This window comes from Elephantulus edwardii, unplaced genomic scaffold (genome assembly GCF_000299155.1).
Source record: "Elephantulus edwardii isolate Elephantulus edwardi_28Jun2011 unplaced genomic scaffold, EleEdw1.0 scaffold00055, whole genome shotgun sequence".
NCBI classification, from domain to species: Eukaryota; Metazoa; Chordata; class Mammalia; order Macroscelidea; family Macroscelididae; genus Elephantulus; species Elephantulus edwardii.
Window position 1 is genome coordinate 11,963,982 of NW_006399805.1, and position 18,592 is coordinate 11,982,573.

General features: G+C 47.6%; 1 protein-coding gene across 1 annotated transcript in view; it reads right to left on the reverse strand.

Annotated features, from left to right (window-relative positions):
* The window catches only part of TRPV5 (transient receptor potential cation channel, subfamily V, member 5), a 46,833-nt gene that overhangs the window by 12,831 nt on the left and 15,410 nt on the right, over positions 1–18,592 (reverse strand). Inside the window, exons 7-9 of the mRNA XM_006887244.1 lie at positions 14,819–14,997; positions 13,977–14,123; positions 12,358–12,570 (exon numbers count right to left, since the gene is read on the reverse strand). Coding sequence (XP_006887306.1) covers positions 12,358–12,570; positions 13,977–14,123; positions 14,819–14,997 — 539 coding nt within the window. The remainder of the gene's footprint in view (positions 1–12,357; positions 12,571–13,976; positions 14,124–14,818; positions 14,998–18,592) is intronic.

The following is an 18,592-nucleotide window of genomic DNA, read 5'->3' on the forward strand; positions in this document are numbered from 1 at the left end:
GATGCAGCCTTGGATGCACTGACGAGTCTATGCCAGGAAATGTAGAGGACAGCTGTCAAGCCAAAGGATTGGAAGAGGTCCATCTTTTTCCCCATTCCCAAGAAAGGTGATCCAACTGAATGTGGAAACTACTGAATATATATCACATTAATTATCACATGTAAGCAAAATACTGCTGAAGATCATTAAAAAACGGTGAGAAGAGCACATAGTTAGGGAACTTCCATAAGTTTAAGCAGGCTTTAGAGGAGGCCATATACCAGGAATATCATTGCTGATGTCAGATAGATCCTGGCTGAAAGTAAAGTATACCAGAAGATTTTCTATTTGTGCTTTATTGACTATGCAAAGGCATTTGACTGTGTGGATTAAGTTTTGGCTGACATTGAGGAAAATGGGAATCCCAGAGAACCCAATTGTGCTCATGTGGAACTACCTGGACTAAGCAGCTGTTGTGTGAACAAAACAGGGGAGCATTGCATGGTTTGAAATTGGAAAAGGAATGTGTCAGGATTGTATTCTCTCTATATACCTATTCAATCTGTATACTGAACAAATTATCTGAGAGGGTGGACTCTATGAAGAGGAATGTGGCATCAGAATTGGAGGGAGACTCATCAATAACCTGTGTTATGCAGATGACACAACCTTACATGCTGAAAATGAGGAGGATTTGAACCACTTGTAGAAAATCAAGGAATGCAACCTTTGGTATGGATTGCATCTCAATGTCAAGAAAACAAAGATTCTTAACACTGGACCAATAGGCAGCATCATGATGGATGGAGAGGAGATTGAAACTGTCAATAGCTTCATCTTGCTTGGATCCACAATTAACACCTTTTGTACCAACAGTCAGGAAATAAGGGAGACACACATTGCACTGGGAAAACCTGCAGTTAGGGACCTCTCCAAATTATTGAGGAAAAATGATGTCAGTTTGAGGATTAAGGTTCCTCTGGTTCAAGCTATAGTCTTTCTGGTCACTTGCTATGCACCTGAGAGCTGGGCAATGAATAAGGATGGGAGAAGAAGAATCAACGCCTTTGAACTGTGGTGTTGGAGAAGAGTATTGAACATCCCATGGACAGCCAGGAGAACAAAAGCATATATCTTGGAGAAGCTGCAGCCAGAGTGCCCCCTTTGGAGGCAAGAATGATGAGGCTTCACCTCACATTCTTTGGGCATGTTGCTAGCAGGTGCTGTTCCTCGCAGAGGCACATGATGCAGGGAAGGGTGGAGGGTCAGGGAATGAAAGGAAGACCCTCAACCAGGTGGACTGACACGGTGACTACTGAAATGGGCTCTTGTGTGTCAGGAAGTGTGAGGATGGCGCAGAATAGAAAGGGTTCAGATCTTTTGTTCATGACTATGAGTCATCTCCATGGCACCTAACAACAACTAGTGCAGTCCTACCAAGAATGAAAAGGGATGACAGTGGACGGGAGGTCAAGGCTTTATCGCTATGCCTTCAGTAGATAGTATCTAAATTTCATTAGTCACAAGAGGTGGAAACATCTCAGTCATCAAGTAATACAAATAAAATCCTAGAGCTTCCTGAGGACAGGGGCATCTTATTTCTCCTATTTGCTCCCAGGGCACAATGTAGGATGTGCTCCATTGATAAGAAGGGGAGGAAGGGGGAGAAGACCGAGCTGGAGGCTAGCTCATGCAAGTTGAGCCTTGCTCACAGTTCAGGAGAGTGACAGGGATGTGGCCATAAGGTGGGAATGGTACATCTTTGTGGAGGTAAATGTGGAGAAGGATGATGACTATAGGATTTTCCGGATCCCACCACCCATCTTGCCTGTTTGTCATACTGTGGTATATGTTGCTACAATGATAAAAGTTGGACCACCTGCTGGCATTTAACTACCAGCAGAACTACCCAGGTTGGAATTACCAGAATTACCCAGCTGTTCAACACAGCTCCCAGGTTCAGATAAACAAGGAAGAAAAGCGTGCTGAACTACTTTTGAAATTTGTTGTTAGTTATCAAATTGGTTCCTACTTATGTAGAACAGAACAAAGCATTGCCCCATCCAGCACTGTCTTGATGATTGTTGATATATTTGAGTCTATTGTTGGGGCCTTGTTCTAGTCCAATCACTGAAGGTTCCCCAGGCTTTCACTGACCTTCTATGAAAATTATCCATCGAAACTCTATGGATCAGATAGAACACTATCTAATACGTAGGAGATGAGTCTCCTACATCGGAAAGCACTCAAAATGCATAGGGACCCAGCAACTATAGCAAAGTTCAATACGGCAGGAAACATCAAATGTTGGTGAGGTTGTGGAGCGATCGAAACTTTTTATTCGTTGCTGTTGGGAACAACCATGATGGAAGGCAGCCTGGCACTTTCTTAGAGAGTTGGAAATAGACATACCATGTGACCCAGAAATTCCACTGTTGAGAATATACTCTGGAAGAAACCAGAGCCATGACTCAGATAGATGTATCCACACCCATGTTTATTGCTGCGTTATTCATAATAGCAAAGAGATGGAAGCAGCCAAGTGCCTATCAACTAACAATGGCTAGGAAAACAATGGTATGTTTACACAATGGAATATTACACAGCATTGAAAACCAATGAACTCGTAAAACATTACACAACATTAAGGAGTCTGGAGGACATTATGCTGTGTGCAATGTCTCAGTCACAAAACGCAAATACTGCATAACATCACTGTTATAAAATAGGACTGCCGTGGGGTGGGTATTGGGGAGAGAATGTGAAAAGAGTGGATAGATAATAAATACTGAATTAAAACAGATGAGGAGAAGAACTGTTTGAAAAGAATATAGGATTAGGCTTTATACGTATGACAACAATCTGGAACAAAGAGTGGGGTAGTCTCGGGGAGGGAAGGAGGGAAGAAAATGTACAATAATGAATAAAAACAAAAAACCCAAAAATGCACAGTGGCTGCAATGGTGGACTCACACAGACCAAGGATCATTATGACAATGACACTTTACTGGGTGATGTTCTCCTCTACAGGGTGGGCAGCAGTCAGAACTGGCTCAACCGAGACAAACAATAGGTCAAGGTCACCTGAGCAGGCCTGGCTAGTAAGGCACTTAGAAATACCCCTTCCACCTCCTTGGAAATAGTCCCTGACGATGCCTGGAATTCTTCACTTCGTATGACTTGGAATTTCAAGAGTTGTCACCAACCAAATCCCTCTAAAGAGGCTGGCTCTTCATACTTCACTGGGAACGACCTAATGAGATTGCGCTTACTCACCAGCTGGTTGACTCGAGCCTGGGAGGGGGTGGAAGGCCTGGGGCCCTGCGGGCTGTTCCATCTTGAGGAAGGTCAGCAGTGGGAGGGCACCAGAGCCAGTGCAAATGCCAGCCCTGTGCCCTCATGTCCTTCCTGAGATCCCAGGCTTGCAAAGGCTGAAGTTCCCATGAGGACAACTAACTTCACATCAGGAATGGTTCTGATCCTCTGTCCAGGAGGATAACTAACTTCCCATGAGGAATGGTTCTGACCCTCCATCCTGAGCAAGTCCTAAGCAGCTGCCCATCAGTTTCCTGGAAGCTTGTACAAGAAACCCAAGGCCAGCCCAGCCCTGAACATTCTAATCAATGGGTTTGGAGCAGGACCTACAATCTTTTAAAAAGGTCTTCAGGGTTTCTGAAGACCAGTTCCTAACCTAAGCCTAACCCCAGTACTAGGTCAACCTCCAACCGTAACTAGACCAAGGCTAGCCCTGACTCTGACCCCAACTTCATGCCCGACATTGACACTAACACTTGGGCCAACTTCACCATTAGTCCAGGTCTGACCACTAGTCCCTTACCAATCCCTGAGGGAGCTATGGTGAGGAGAAGCTGTACTGCAATCCCAAAGGTATGCAGTTCAAATCTACCAGTTTCTCTGTGAGAGAAAAATGGGCAATCTCCTCCCATGATATTTCCTACCTTGAAAACCTGCTGGAAGGTCAGCTAAGAGTCAGTTCTGACTCAATGGCACACAGCAACAACAACAACAGACCAATCTCTGACTCTAACACTTAATCCCTTACTCCTAACCTTAGGCCAACCCCTAACCCTAGCCCTAACCCTGACCTCTAGACCAGATCGCTGAACTGACCCTTGGCTCCATTGGGTCAAGCACATGAGAGTGGAGGGTCAGCAGCTGGTCTCTCTGCTCTGGTGTTCGAGTACCTTCATTCTGACCAGAACAGGCCAGGTCCTGTTCATCTCTCAATGCCTGGAGATGAGACCTTCTCATTAAAAGTATCCACAGAGAAGGGGAAGGGGGAAGGTGGGATGCAGGGTTTATGCTGGAGAGAACGACCCACACTCTGAGATGCAGCAGGCTCCCCCCCCCCATCCCAGCCCTGCCTCTGGCTAACTGGGACACCTCAGTAAAAGCCAAGCGCTAAAACCTCTCTTGCCCCAAGCTCACAATCTTCATAGGGGTAGTGATCCTTGATTATATTCGCAGAGTCTTCTTGCTCATTGCCGAGTAGGAAACAATTCACAGCTTACCCGCTCTCAGAGTTTCAAGGACGTGAATCACAGGGCAGGAGACCACGCCTCTTTCTGCCTCCATCACTGGTGGAGTCGAAGTGCTGGCGAGGCACAGTGTTCTTGTTGGCACTGCGGCTCCCTGCGAACTATGCCACTGCCGATCAGGGTCTCCAGGAGGAATAAATGCTGGAATGTCTCACTGTTATGGACTGAATTGTGTCTCCTCAAAATGCGCGCTAGAATCCTAACTCCCTTTTACACATGTGGGTAAGAAGCTCAGGTGCTGTAACGGGTGAACTCAGACACACTGAGTAGATGCTAATTAAAAGGCGAGCAGTTGAATCTACTCAGTGGCTCCATGGGAGGAGACCACAAATGAGAGCTTCTGCACAAATGAGAGCCTGGAAAACCCTTTCGACTGTCACATGGAGCCACTGTGACTTAGAATGTGCTCAACGCCAGCATCCAACAGTGCTATTCAGGAGGATGGAATCTCATTTGTGAATAGAGGATTCTTGTTACGTTAATGAGACCCTACCAGTGTCCATTTCCTAGAATGAAGCTCTGATGGCCTAGTGGGTATGGAGTTGTGCTGCCAAGCCAAAGGCACACAGTTTGAATCCACCAGCTGCTCTGTGGGAGCAGGACGGGCAATCTCCTCTCATGTGATTTGCAATCTTTGAAGACTCACTGGAGGGTCAGCTAAGAATAGGTTCTGACTCAGCAGGAAAGAGCTGAGCCACCAGCATACAGTATGTTTTAGCCAGTCGTCCTTAAGGTAAAACGGGGCAAATTAGGGACAGAAGCAAGGAATCACCAATGGAAGACAGACACCAAAGCAATGGTCCAACGACGCTGAGAAGAACGCTGAGCCAAGGTCTTCCCCCTGAGCCGATAGAATCCTTCCTCGGCTTCAGCACCCTGAATTCCAACCTCCTTAACTGTGAGAAATAGATTTCTGTTCTTTAAAACCATTCACTTGTGATATATCTGTTACAGCAGCACTAAGACACCTTGGTGCCATTCAAGCATGGTTCAACGAATACCAACGTCAGCATGTTGCAGACATAGACTTCTGGTCCACCCAGCCCTAGAGTCTGTTTCCAGGATCTCAGAAGCCCTGTGACCATGCTCAACTCTGCTGCCCACAGAGGACACTCCTGAGAGACACTGTGTTTTGCCTGCTAGCCCCTGCTTCCCTCAGCTCTTCATGTCTTTATTTGCTGTACTTACCCCACAGTGGGTTGCTGAGGACCTCTGAGCAAGACTGGATAGCAATAGAGATCAACCCAGTGTGTGGTGTTTTGGGTTATTTAGCACTTGGGAGGGTAAGGAAAGTGGGCGGGGACATGATTAAAGTGACTGCAGCTAAGGAGTCATTCCCTCACGCCTGTCCTCAATCTATCAAATAGTCCTGATGGCTCCATTACAGCCACAGGCTGGCCCACCGTCCGCTGCCCTCAATCTCCTCCATGGGCCCCTGCCACTGGTTGCCGTACCTCAGCTTCCTGTTTCCCTGAGATCACAGACTGAAGCACTCAATGGAAGACCTTGACTAAGGACATTCCAGGCAACCTCACCTGGAACCAGATTCACTCCCTGCTCTGGCAACCTGGCCTCCTCTCAGTTCCTGATCTGCCGCAGGGACTTTGTGGATGCGCGCTGGCTGCCTAGAATGTTCACCTGTTAGCCTGTGCCCCACCTCACGCAGTCTCCTTCCCCGGAGATGCCTTCCCTGGCTACGGACAGCAGTTATATCCCTGCCAAATGCACAGGTCGTAATTAAAAGCCTCTTTATATGATCACTTCATTAACTTAAACCAGTGCAAACTCGCAAAAGGCAGAGACTTATAAAAGGCAGAGACTTGTGGTTTTAGCTGCCCTGAAAAAGAGGGGCACTTAGTTGTAATTATGCTTCTCTAGGTCTTGAAGCAACAGGAGGTGATATGTGGAAGATAATTAGGGTGGTCTAGCCTAAAGGAGTTTGCTTGTATACACTCAGTCCTTTGTCAGAGAGGAGAAGTACACAAAGGAAGTGGGAGAAAAGCAATCACCAGCATCACTCAACCCCCAGGAATGAATGTTCCTCAGGAAATCTCCACACAAAGGCTGAGGGCTGTGACAAGGTGAAGAAAACACCTGAGGGACTAGGACCAGGTGAGTACAACATTCCAAGTACCCACTCCACGTTCACAATCATATTCGTTTATAGTCAGCCTACCTACTGTCTCCTTAGTGTCCCTGGTCTCCAGTGTTCTGCACTTTGTAATCTGTTATAATTATCCTATGTGTCATGCAAATCCTAACTTCTACAATAATTAGTGAGGCACTATTAGAAGCATTTATGTTAATGAAGCAGGACATAATCTATAGGATTAAGTTGTATTTTGATTCAATCTTTTGAAATATGAGAGAAACAATCAAGTAGAAGTCTGAGGGACCTGTTACTACAAAGACAAAAGAAGTGGGACCAATTTAACAGAACAGCAAACAACAAATGCTGGTGAGGCTGGAGAAACTGAAACCCTTATTCACTGGTGGTGGGAGTGTAAAACGGTGCTGCCCCTATGGAAGACAGTATAGTGCTTTCTTAAAAAGTTGTAAATAGAAATACCATTTGACCCACCAATTCCACTACTGGGAATATACCCCAAAGAGACTATAACTGACATCCAAACGGATGTATGCACACCCATGTTTATTGCGGCTTTGTTCACAATAGCAAAGAGCTGGAAACAACCTAAGTAACAACCTAAGTGCCCATCAACAAACAAATGGATACAGAAGCTGTGGTATAATCACACAATGGAATACTACCCAACATTGAAAAACAAGGAAGTCATGAAATAGTATTCAAAATGGGTGACCCTGGAGGACATTATGCTGAGTAAACTATCTCAGACACAAAAGGACAAATACTGCGTAGTTCCACTGTTATAAAATGGGACTGACATCGTGATTGGGGGGAGACTGAGAAAGATGGGATAAATTATGTATACTGCATTGAAATAGATGAGGAAGAGAACTGTTTAAAAGGGATATATGATTAGGTATTATTGTCATGACAGGAGTCCAGAACGAAGGCTGCATAGTGGAGAGAACTTGGGGTGAGGGATTTTATAACAATGAAAGAATTTTTCATTTACTTTTCAAAGAGAAGAGTGAACTGGCAGGGGGGAGCAGTGGGCAGGGAGAAATGTGCAACAATGAATGAACGGAAATCCAAAGTCTCTGTAAATTTTCATTAAAATGAATAATAATAATAATAAAAGAGGTGAGACCAGAGTGCATCTTTTGGACCTGAGGCCCCTGCTATGAGAACCTTCTAGACCCAGAGGAAGAATGATATCAAGACACATGAAGATCTCATAGGAACACTCTGCCCACAGATTCTGAGAGACAACAACCCTTCCCCACAACCAAAGCAGAGAGCAAGCCTTCCTCCAGAGTATCGTGAACTTGAACTTTTAGCCTCCTGAAATGAAACTCGACAGCACCTAACAACAACATTTTGAGTTGTTAAGGTTACTCATCCTCTCATGGTCTTTATGTTATGAAAATAATAAATATTCAATAAATATTCAAATATTTCAAGGGGTTCAGAACCTTAGAAATAGGCTTTTCTAGGCTTTGTGTTGGCTCCTATTATGAAGGCATGATCTCCTGTTACCTTAACTGTAGACACATGGTCTTGCAAATCATCAACAGCTGTGAGATCAATATAGGAAAGTGCTTTCCACACTGTGAGTGGGTGACAATGGTGATGAGCAGACTGTGAAGAGACTGTGGCAAGGCATAACCTGGGGAACCATGGAGATAAAGGCTTTTTTTTTTCTGGATGATTGAAGGAAAAGCTGACTTGTAACAACTCTGAAATAAATTTTGCTGGACAACTGAGGAAATCAGAGGCTCCCTGCATATGTACTGCTGAACTGAATCTGGCTTGGACTGTCACTGAGGAATTGTATCTTGTTCACCACGGATGTCACGATAAAGTTAAAAAGACTGAAAAAAAAAAGTTAAAAAGACTAAGTGGAAAAAAAAAAGCTAAGTGTGTCTGGTAGACCTCATGAACTAGCACAACAGAAAACCCATCTATTTGGGCTGAAGGGACAGAGAAAGAACAGGGAGGAAGAACACTGTCTACATTTTAGAATTTTCCACACAATAAACAGGCCAAAGAAGCTTTAAGAAAAAGAAAAGAACCATATTAGAGTAGAACTGAGGGAGTACCAAACATGACATGAGGCCTTCTCCATTTCAAAGGCTAGCTCACAGTCCCTAGGGCTCAAAGCAAGATCTTCACCAACTCAGCTCTGGAGTAAACGGGGAGGGTGGACCGGGGAACGGGACCACTGCCCACAGTAAAGGAGACGGGGCTGCCATTCCCAAACAGCCCAAGGACAGTCCTGCCAGGGAAGGAGGATGAGGCTTTCACTCAGATGGACAAGGAGAATGGGGCCCAGAGAGCAGAGGTGCCATCCTGGAAGCCCAGGCCTCAGAAGAGTCCACTTAAAATTCTAAACATGGCCAGCTTCCAGAGTCTGAAAGATGGGGCCACTACCGGGCTGGCCTTAGCGCAGATCGGGTATTTTCTCACCTGGAAGGAGGGTGGTTTGCTCTGCTGGGCTCTGCTCTCACTTGATGCTATTGCTTCTTTGCCTCTAGTTTCACCCATTGGTGCTGACCTTGTGTCTGTTCTAGAAACACACTTTGGAGATAGATACCTTGTATTCTACATTTATAGGTTTACAGATTGAAGAATTTTGCCCCAGTTTGGAATATGCCTAAATTCTCACCCATATCTCATTTATGTAATACAGAGTAAGAGTCTATATTCAGAGATTATCTCAATTTAGAACTTGAAGACTTTTAGGGTGATGAGATGGGGTAAGTGTTTGCACAGGCAATGACAATGTTTGAGGGCCAAAGGGTGGAATGTGAGGGAATTATGTCCCTCTTAAATCTGTGTTGTAAATCTTAATCTCTATACTGCGGTTATATCCTCATTTGGGAATGAATTGTCTTTTTTTATATGAATGAGGCAGGACTACTGTAGAGTAAACCTTGAGCCAATCTCCTATGAAAGAGAAATGAAACTAAACAAGTGAGCAGAGGAGAGATGGAGCGAGATAGATCCTGAAAAACACTGAGATTCCTGAGAAATCAGAAGCCGACAAGGTAAGGGTCTTCCTCCACAGAGAAAACCCAGGCTGGAGTCAACCAGAGTAAACAGATCTGCCTTGAAAGAAGTATAGTCTGACTGCTACTCAGACGCGAAAACAGCAGAGCGTTGTCTCTCCTGTGCTAGCCTGTTACCAGGAGGGACAAGTCCCTGAGAAGGACATCATGCTTGAGAAAGTGTAACTCAAGTCTTTGCCATCAAGTCAGAATCGACTACTAGCTGATCCAGGGGCTTTTGAGAGGCCACAGATTTCACGGGAGGAGCCTGCTCATCTGTGACCCCCAGAGCGGAGGGAGGGTTTAAACTTCCCTCCTTTGGGCGGGCAGTACAGTTCCCTACCCACTAGGTCAGTGAAATACAGGAAGGTTTTGAAGGCGCTGGATGGACGTGGTGCCTCTGCATAGCAGAGATCTGGAGAATGGTGCCGGACCGACCGATGTCCCCTGTACACAGGATTGCCAGAGCCGCAACTACTCTAACGGCATCTCATGAAAATCTCCCAAATGACAAGAAAAGAACCTTTCTGTTTGCTAAAGCCAGCCATTTATGGTTCTTCTGTTGTAGAAGCACTGATAACCAAGATATTCTTGACAAGGATGAGTGGAATACTCCCTAAAATAACTGACACCTCATTCGGCCACGATTCTCAGAATTATGTCACGATCCCACGTGCTGTGTCTCCTGACCGTTCTGATGCTCACGAGGACGTGCTGATGGCTTAGTGGTAAGAAGTGCACGCCTAACCCAAAGGCAGGTGAATTAGGAGGTTCGAATCCACCAGCTGCTTCTCGGGAGAAAGGGCAATCCCCTCCCTGCAATTCACAGCCTCTGAAAACCTGTTAGAGCGTCAGTGAGGAGTCAGTTCTGACACAACATGATGCTACTGAGGCAGAATGAGAGGCATTTGTAGCCATCTTTATCCCAATCATTTGTAAGCGGATTGTAGTAGCATGTGAGTCCTTGAGTTGGGTCAGAGCTATGAGCAGATGAATGTCCCTGTGGGGTGGCCGGCATCCATCCCCTCTTGTCTTATAAGAGATAAAGGAGAGAGAACCGGAGAGAGATTTCAGTACCACCAGAAAAAGAAGAGCTAAGAATCAAGTGTGTGCTTTGAACCAGGTTCCTGTGCTGGCACTTGAACCAGGAGGCACAGAGCCTGTTCCTTGAACTTCAGCCTTCTAAACGGTGAAAGAATAAATCTGTTCACTAAAGCCTGTGCTGTTTCTGTTCTAGCCGCATTTGATGACTAAGACATTCCTCCCGTGCCCACTCTCTAGTCCAGTCCCCTCACCTACTGCCAAAAGGGTCCCCTTGGGCTCTGTGTTTCCCACCACAATCTTCCTCCATTTCTTTTTTAATTGAGATTTTAATGAAAGTTTATAGAGAACGTGGATTTCCAGTCATTCATTGTTGCACATTTTCCTCCCTGGCCTTCCGCTCAAGTTTGCTTTTCTCTTTGGAGAAGAAATTCTCTCATTGTTATACAGTTCTCCCGCCCACGGCCACTCTACTATGCAGCTCTTATTATGGACTTACATCATGCCAATAATACTTAATCATTTATTACTTTTCTACAGTTCTCTCCTCCATTCTCGTCTGTTTCGTGTTCTTGTTCCTCATTGTGGTCTCTACACCAAGCCTAATCTTCATCTTGAGACGGATACGCGGATCATGGACCCTCCCTGCTGGTTCCAGACCCCTGCACTCAGCCAATCTCAAGACAGTAAGCGCTACTTTCCCCTGAACGTGGACTGCTTCTACATAGAAAGGCAGTTACAGAAACAGGAGTGAGCTGAGTTCTTACTCTGCGTGCCTTTGCTGTAATCAGTGCAGAGTTTGCTTCTCAACGAGGCATTTGATTTTTCACTTTCTGATCAAACAACTTTTTCAGGATCCGGGTAAGCTCTTCCTGTGACTGGCTCATCCTGCGTAGAGGTAAATCTCCACGTGTCCAGAAGTAACTTGTCTTCATAAACCCTTTCTCCCTGTCTTTGCCTCCTGCCCACTCACCTATAATCCCTTTCAGCTCTTTTAGTTTATATGGACAAAAATGTGTGGGGACCTGTGAGCTCCTGAACACAGACGTTAAACATGTGTTGAGTCTTTAGAGTTTACTCACACTTCACACAACACAGAGCATTTGCTGTCTTCACACTGGCCGGCTGCTAAATCTACTCCACACCTCCAGCACCCCCACAACCCGGGCCTCTGAAAACATTCGGGGCGGCACACCTACAGAGGGGCCACAAAGATTTCTGACTTTAAGCTGCTACCCCGCCCCAGCATCCTTCAAGGGTGTGGGGGGCAGGTGCTGGGACAGCTGCATCATATTGACAGTACACAGATGAGAACACTGGCTGTTGTCCTGAGAGCCCAGAGTGACCTCGGGTGTCTCAGAGCACAGATTTCCTCCCTGACAACAGTGTTCCACTTGAACCCCTGTGAATGGAAAGGCATTTCACAGATGTCTCCGGTTCTTAAGTCCAAGCACTCCTTCAAAGTCCATGAAAAGTCGTACCTCTCTCAGTAAATGTCTGTCTATGCCTTAAGCCCCCTCTTCTCATGCCTGACTCCTCTGCGGCTGCCCAGGGCCGGGGGCGGTTCCGGGTAGTGTCACTCTGGTCTTCAGCACCATCTTGCGTGCTCCCCTCCCCGCCACTCCCCTCGGGGGTCACTCACCTTGAGCGGTTTCTGCTGGAGGATGGTGATGTCCCGAGAGTGTGTGCGGTTGGCTCCCCGGATTTTGAGGGGGCGGTGGACGCAGCACATGGTGAAGCAGACGATATACAGCAGGTAGACGGCGCCCAGCACGCAGAAGTACGGCCGCCCGTACCGCTTCCACTTGAGGCTCACCAGCTCCTTGACGGGCGTCTGGTCCAGGATCTGGCGCGCCTGCGCGGAAGGGGAGATGACTGGGGTGGCCAACGCAATGGCTGAACCCGGGGGCAGGGCTGTTAGCCATTCCCTTCACAGAAACTGGGCAGAACTCCTAGCTGGGTCTTCTGTTAGATACACCATTGCAGACACCCGCACGAGGCACTGAGAGGCTGAGAAGGACGAACAGCAGTGAGTGAAGGACGGCTGGGTGAGGGGGAGACCTGGGAAAGATCATTCCACAAGGAGGCTGCTGGGTGAGGCCAAGTGAGAAGGTGGGGTTGACAGAAGTCAGAAAAAGACCTGGCAGTCAGCTTTGGGAACCATGATAACTGAGAACCCTATGGACTGACACACGTGAGGTCTTCCTTTGAAGGAGTCAATGTGACAACACCTGGTCTCCCGTGTGGGTCCCCTGGGAGTCCTAGACTCCCAACGTGAACATCAAGCCATGTGACCAGAGCACCCTCAGCTTCCCACCCCACCTGACGACATGTCTGCATCACGCTCCGGGGTCTCCTGCCCTCTGGGCTCCGCAGGACCTCCCGGTGGTGCTGCTGGAGATGAAAACTCGAAGTTCCTCCTTACGAGATTCATCCGTCTGTTGGCCTCTCTCATATGTGTCTCTTGCTTTCACTACCCACAGGCCTCCAAGTGCCATCCCATCTGCCCTGGGCTATCGCCCTGCCCACCACTAGTCTCCTCTGCTGCTCTTCCTAGTCCTCTTATGGGGCAGGGCAAACACAGCACACCCACCCAGCTGCTCTCTGATGCAGTCAGGAAAAGACCTACAAACTCTCTCCCTTGGCTTCAAGACGCAGGATGTTTTGGCCCTTGTCTCCTGCATCCATTCTGAGGTGCCTCTAGGGACTTGAAATTCCAGGCTTTGGTTTATGAGCCGAGTGTATTAACCATTCACTCCACTGAGGGACCCTCATAAAGACACAGCTCAATAATATCATCTAAGTCCTCTTCTCTGAGCCTCTGGGTGAAATGAATGCCCCTCTGTTGTGCTCCTTGGTGCATAGCACACACCCCAGTTGTAGGATGGATTCCATTGCAATCTTGAGGACCTGGGCATGCTGGAAGTAGATTGAAAGGAAGTGTGCTTTCTTTACCTCTCTGTTCCTCTCCTCCCTGGGACACAGCAGGTGTTCTCTATGCTGAATGACTGAAGGAGGGAAGGTGTGAACAGGAGCAGCTCCCACCTGGAGGGCTGCCCACTTAAAAAGTGACTACAGAAAGAACAGGAGGAAGGGCTGGTGCTCTGGAGGGAGAGAGAGAGAGGGAGAGAGGGAGAGGGAGAGAGAGAGAGAGAGAGAGAGAGATCACAGGGTCGATGCGGACCTCTCTCCTCAAGGTGGAAGAGGACCTGTTCTGGAGCAGAGTGCCCTGCCCTGAGGCCGACCCACTGGACACTCTACCTCTCTCTTCTTGGAGGAAACCACGAGTTCCAGAAAGGACAGCTCATCTCCCCAGGAGTCGATCTCAGTGAGGTCGTAGAGGGTGGAGGTCAGCGGCCCGTAGGTCCACTGGATGTGCTTCCGCCGCTGCATCAGGTGCTGGAACATCTAGGGCGGGAGGTGAGAATCAGGAAGGGGTGGACACCTTCTAGGGGGACAGTCACAAGGGGAGGTGGGGTTCTCTGCGGACAAGGATGCTGGAGGGGCAGCTGTGCTTCCTCTATGACCACAGCGTGGGCACACATGACCATGACTTGACCCCATCTCTGCTTCTCCTGAGCTTGGCCGAGGGCCATGCAGGGTGCAGGAAGAGCAGAGAGACTGAGGGCTGTGCAGGGTGCAGGAGGGGCTGAGAGACTGAGGGCTGTGCAGGGTGCAGGAGAAGCAGAGACTGAGGGCTGTGCAGGGTGCAGGAGAGGCTGAGGGCTGTGCAGGGTGCAGGAGGGGCTGAGAGGCTGAGGGCTGTGCAGGGTGCACAAGGGGTTGAGGGCCATGCAGGGTGCACAAGGGGCTGAGGGCCATGCAGGGTGCAGGAGGGGCTGAGGGCTGTGCAGGGTGCAGGAGGGGCTCAAAGGCTGAGGGCTGTGCAGGATACAGGGCAGGTGGGCACCTGCCTCACAGACACCTCAGGGGGTGGGGTGCACACAGGAGCCCTAAGGCCTGGGAGAGATGGGGGCAGGGGCAGGTTAGACAGCAGGGACCAGAGTGAGGGGAGAGGAGAGAGGGTCCCGCCCTGGGCTGGGGGCTCTGGAGACCCATGGACACAGAGGGAGGGCCAGTGTGGGGGAGGGGCTCATCCTCACCACAGTGTTGCCCTCCACCCCGGCCAGCTTGAAGGGGGTGAGGCCCTGGTGGTTGGGCACGAGGTCCAGCGGCTGCAAGGGGTCCCCCTGGCGCCCGTCGTAGGACAGCAGCAGGTTGTACATCTGGCAGGCGAAGGTCTTGTTAGGCTGCAGTGTGAGGATGTGCAGGACCGTGTTTCCTGCGGGGACAGGGTGTCAGGTGGCCAGCAGTGCCCCAGCCTGGGTGAGACCCCACCTGCAGGTCCCAGTGTGACCCCTCACCCCCAGGGCCATGTGTGATCCCTCACTCCCAGGCCACAGTGTGAACCCTCCTATACAGGGGCCAGTGTGACCCCTCACCTCCAATGGAGGAAGAATGCAGCAGTTGCCCCCTCCCCCGCCCCCGCCTTGCTCACTCCTTGAATTTACTTTCTTCTGGACACTAGCACGAGTAATTTTGTCTTAAGATTTCTAGTGCTTCTTTCCCTCTGCCAACTTACTATTGCAGAAAACACCTCCCTCCTTCCCCCAGTCATCTTTATATACCTGTTATTCTGAGCTGTTTTTCTATGTATAGTGCCTAATCATACCTTCCTTTTAAACAGTTCTTCCCTTTATCTGTTCCAATGCAATGGGCATTTTCTATTCACTCTTGTCCTGTTCTCCTCCCAACCTCCCATGTCAGACCTGCTTTATAACAGTGATAATAATTGACATTTGTCCTTTTGTAACTAGAATATTTCTCTCAGCGTAATGTCCTCTGAGTCCCCCGAGTTGTATGGTGTTTTACAAGTTCATTATTTTTCAGTAATATGTATTCCAATATATAAATATACCATCTCCTTATAACACTCCCATTTTACCAGCTCAAAAGCCAAACAATAAACAAACTAATCCAAAACTTCAGACCTATTAATCAAAATGCCCTTCTTCTACATCCAGGACTACCCAACCCTACACGCTAATAAACCAGGACCCCTAAAGTCTAACTACTTCTCAGAATTAAACAATCTATTCTTTACTATCACTCTCCACTCTGGCTCTCATCTTTTATTTGCCTTTAAGTAAACTAACCCTGATATGCTCAGAATCAGTCAACATAATTAAGAAAAATATTTTAGCTAAATTGTTCTAACAAACTCAGTCTAATAAAATGACCCTATGCTGATTATCCTGTTGTATAAAGTACTGAAGAGCAATGGTGTCTCTCTGGAGACTAAGGTGCGTCTGATACAGGCTATGATCTTCGCAATCACTTGTTATGCATCAGAGAGTTGAACAATGATCAGGGAGGATAGAAGGGGAATTGATGCCTTTGAGCTGTGGTGCTGGAGAAGAGTATTGAGAATACCATGGTCTGCTAGGAAAACAAACAGATTTGTCCTGGAAAGGGTTAAACCAGGTGTCTCCTTGGAGGCAAGGATTCTGAGGCTCTGTCTAACATACTTTGGACATGTTGTGAGGAGAGACCAGTCCTTGGAGAAGGACATTATGCTTGGGAGGGTGGAGGGACAGCACAGGAGGGGAAGGCCCTCTATGAGGTGGATTGATTCAGTGACTGGGATAATTGGGATGGGAGTGTCAGAGACAGTGCGATTGGCACAGGACAGAGCGGAGTTTAGGGATGTTGTACATAAGGTCACTATGAGTCGCAAGTGACTCGATGGCACATAACAACACAATAACATATTAGAGCAATTAGTTCCCCAACAAATATCCAAATTATCAGCATATGATATCTGTTCTTCAACCTTATACAGAAATTATCCTTTAAACACTCAAGACTTCTTCAAATATAATTAAAACAAAGCTTCCACCCCTCCTCAAGTCCCCATCATCAGGCCTATTGTCAAAGGTGACATGTCGCAAAGTACCCCTCCCCACCCCACCTATGTCTGTCCAATCTTTTCCTCCTTGAGAAATTCTCCTAAAGTCATACTCCTCCTGCAAAATTCTTGTCCAAATCCCTTCCCTCTTCCTAACCAACTCATACGCCATAACTACCAATAAACAAAACAGCTTCCATAATCCCAGCCAACCCCGTCTGCTGAACTCTTACCCACCGTAGCATCACCAAAGCCAACCCAAACTCTCTCTGCCTTCTGCTCAGGAAGAAACCCAGATTTCTCCGTCACTGAATATAACCCCCCACAACCCAAGCTCAGCACCGTGCACTGCTACAAGCTGCCCGGTCTATTTGTCTCTCTTTTTTTAAAGGTTTTGTTGCAATCTAACTTTGTTTAAAGTTAATTTTAATGAACGTTTACAGAGACTTTGGATTTCCATTAATTCATTGTTGCACTTTTCTCCCTGCCCAGCCTTCCCCCCAGTTCACTCTTCTCTTTGAAAAGTAAAAAAAAAAAAAAATTCTTTCATTGTTACACAATCCCTCCACCCACGTCTACTCCACTATGCAGCCTTCATTCTGGACTCCTGTCATGACAATAATACCTAATCATATATCCCTTTTAAACAGTTCTCTCCCTCATCTGTTTCAGTGCAGTGTACATAATTTACCCCATCTTTCTCAGTCTCCCTCCAGACCCAATGTCAGTCTCATATCATAACAGTGGCACTATACAGTATTTGTCCTTTTGTGACTGAGATATTTCACTCAGTATAATGTCCTCCAGGGTCACTCCAACAAAGAGACTGGCCTTAGAAAAACCAGTACCTTCCACCAAAAATACATCTCTTCAGCCCCTAACTCTAGCATATTTAGCTACGTTTTTTTAAGGTCATCCGAATGGGAAGTCGACGCAGACCAGGATCAGCTTCTCTTCAGAGCCAACTTCTAAAGAAGCCTGAAAGCGAGGAGTCTCTTCTTTGCCTGTGAACACAATATCCCCTCCTGCCTTCCGTCCAAGCCAACTCGTAACTAAAGCCCATCCCTGAAACCTGGCACCTCAAACCCACACAAACCGCAATAACACTCCTCCCTTTAATGTCCAGCCTGAAATACTAACAAAAGCTACTACTAACACTGCAGACCTCGACATCTCCTTAGGAAATTCCAGCATCTCTCAAAAAACTCTCCAAGAGTCACTAGACGGAATTGCGACTCAGCTTATTGCAGTCCAAGACCAGATTTTTAGTAAAGCGCCTCACCTGCCCAAGAACTTGTGAAGATGAGGCGCCCCCTGCAAACCTTACAGGAAACCAGCACCAGCTCCCCAGCATCGGCCAGTTCAGGAGGAAGTAGCTAGAGATAACTTCACCCTTAACCTCTATATTCCTTTAGGGTCTGGAATGGAGGGAGAATGTCAAGAATGTGGCAGTTGCCCCCAGGCCTGATCACTCCTTGAAAAACCTGATTATCAAAGACCAGACCCCACAATGGGTCCTGCTAAGGTTCTGGGCCTGATCACAGAAGCTCAAAGGCATCTTAATTAACAGCCCCAAATTCCCAGAAAAATACCATCTGCCCTAGTCCTCCCTATAAAAAGAGGCCGCTCTTGACTGCTCTCTTGCCATTTTTACTTTCTCAGCTCAAGGTCACTTGGTGACCCTCTCAGACCACATAATAAAGGCCTGTGCGTTTCTTGGGACCAACTTCTTTTTCTTGCCCCCAACTCTTAACATCTAGGGCCCAATGTGACCCCTCACCCCCAGGACCCAGTGTGACCCCTTGCCCCCAGGGCACAGTGTGACCCCTCAGCCCCAGGACACAGTGTGACCCCTCACCCCAAGGGCACAGTGTGACCCCTCACCCCCAGGTCACAGTGTGACCCCTCACCCCCAGGTCACAGTGTGACCCCTCACCCCAAGGGCACAGTGTGACCCCTCACCCCCAGG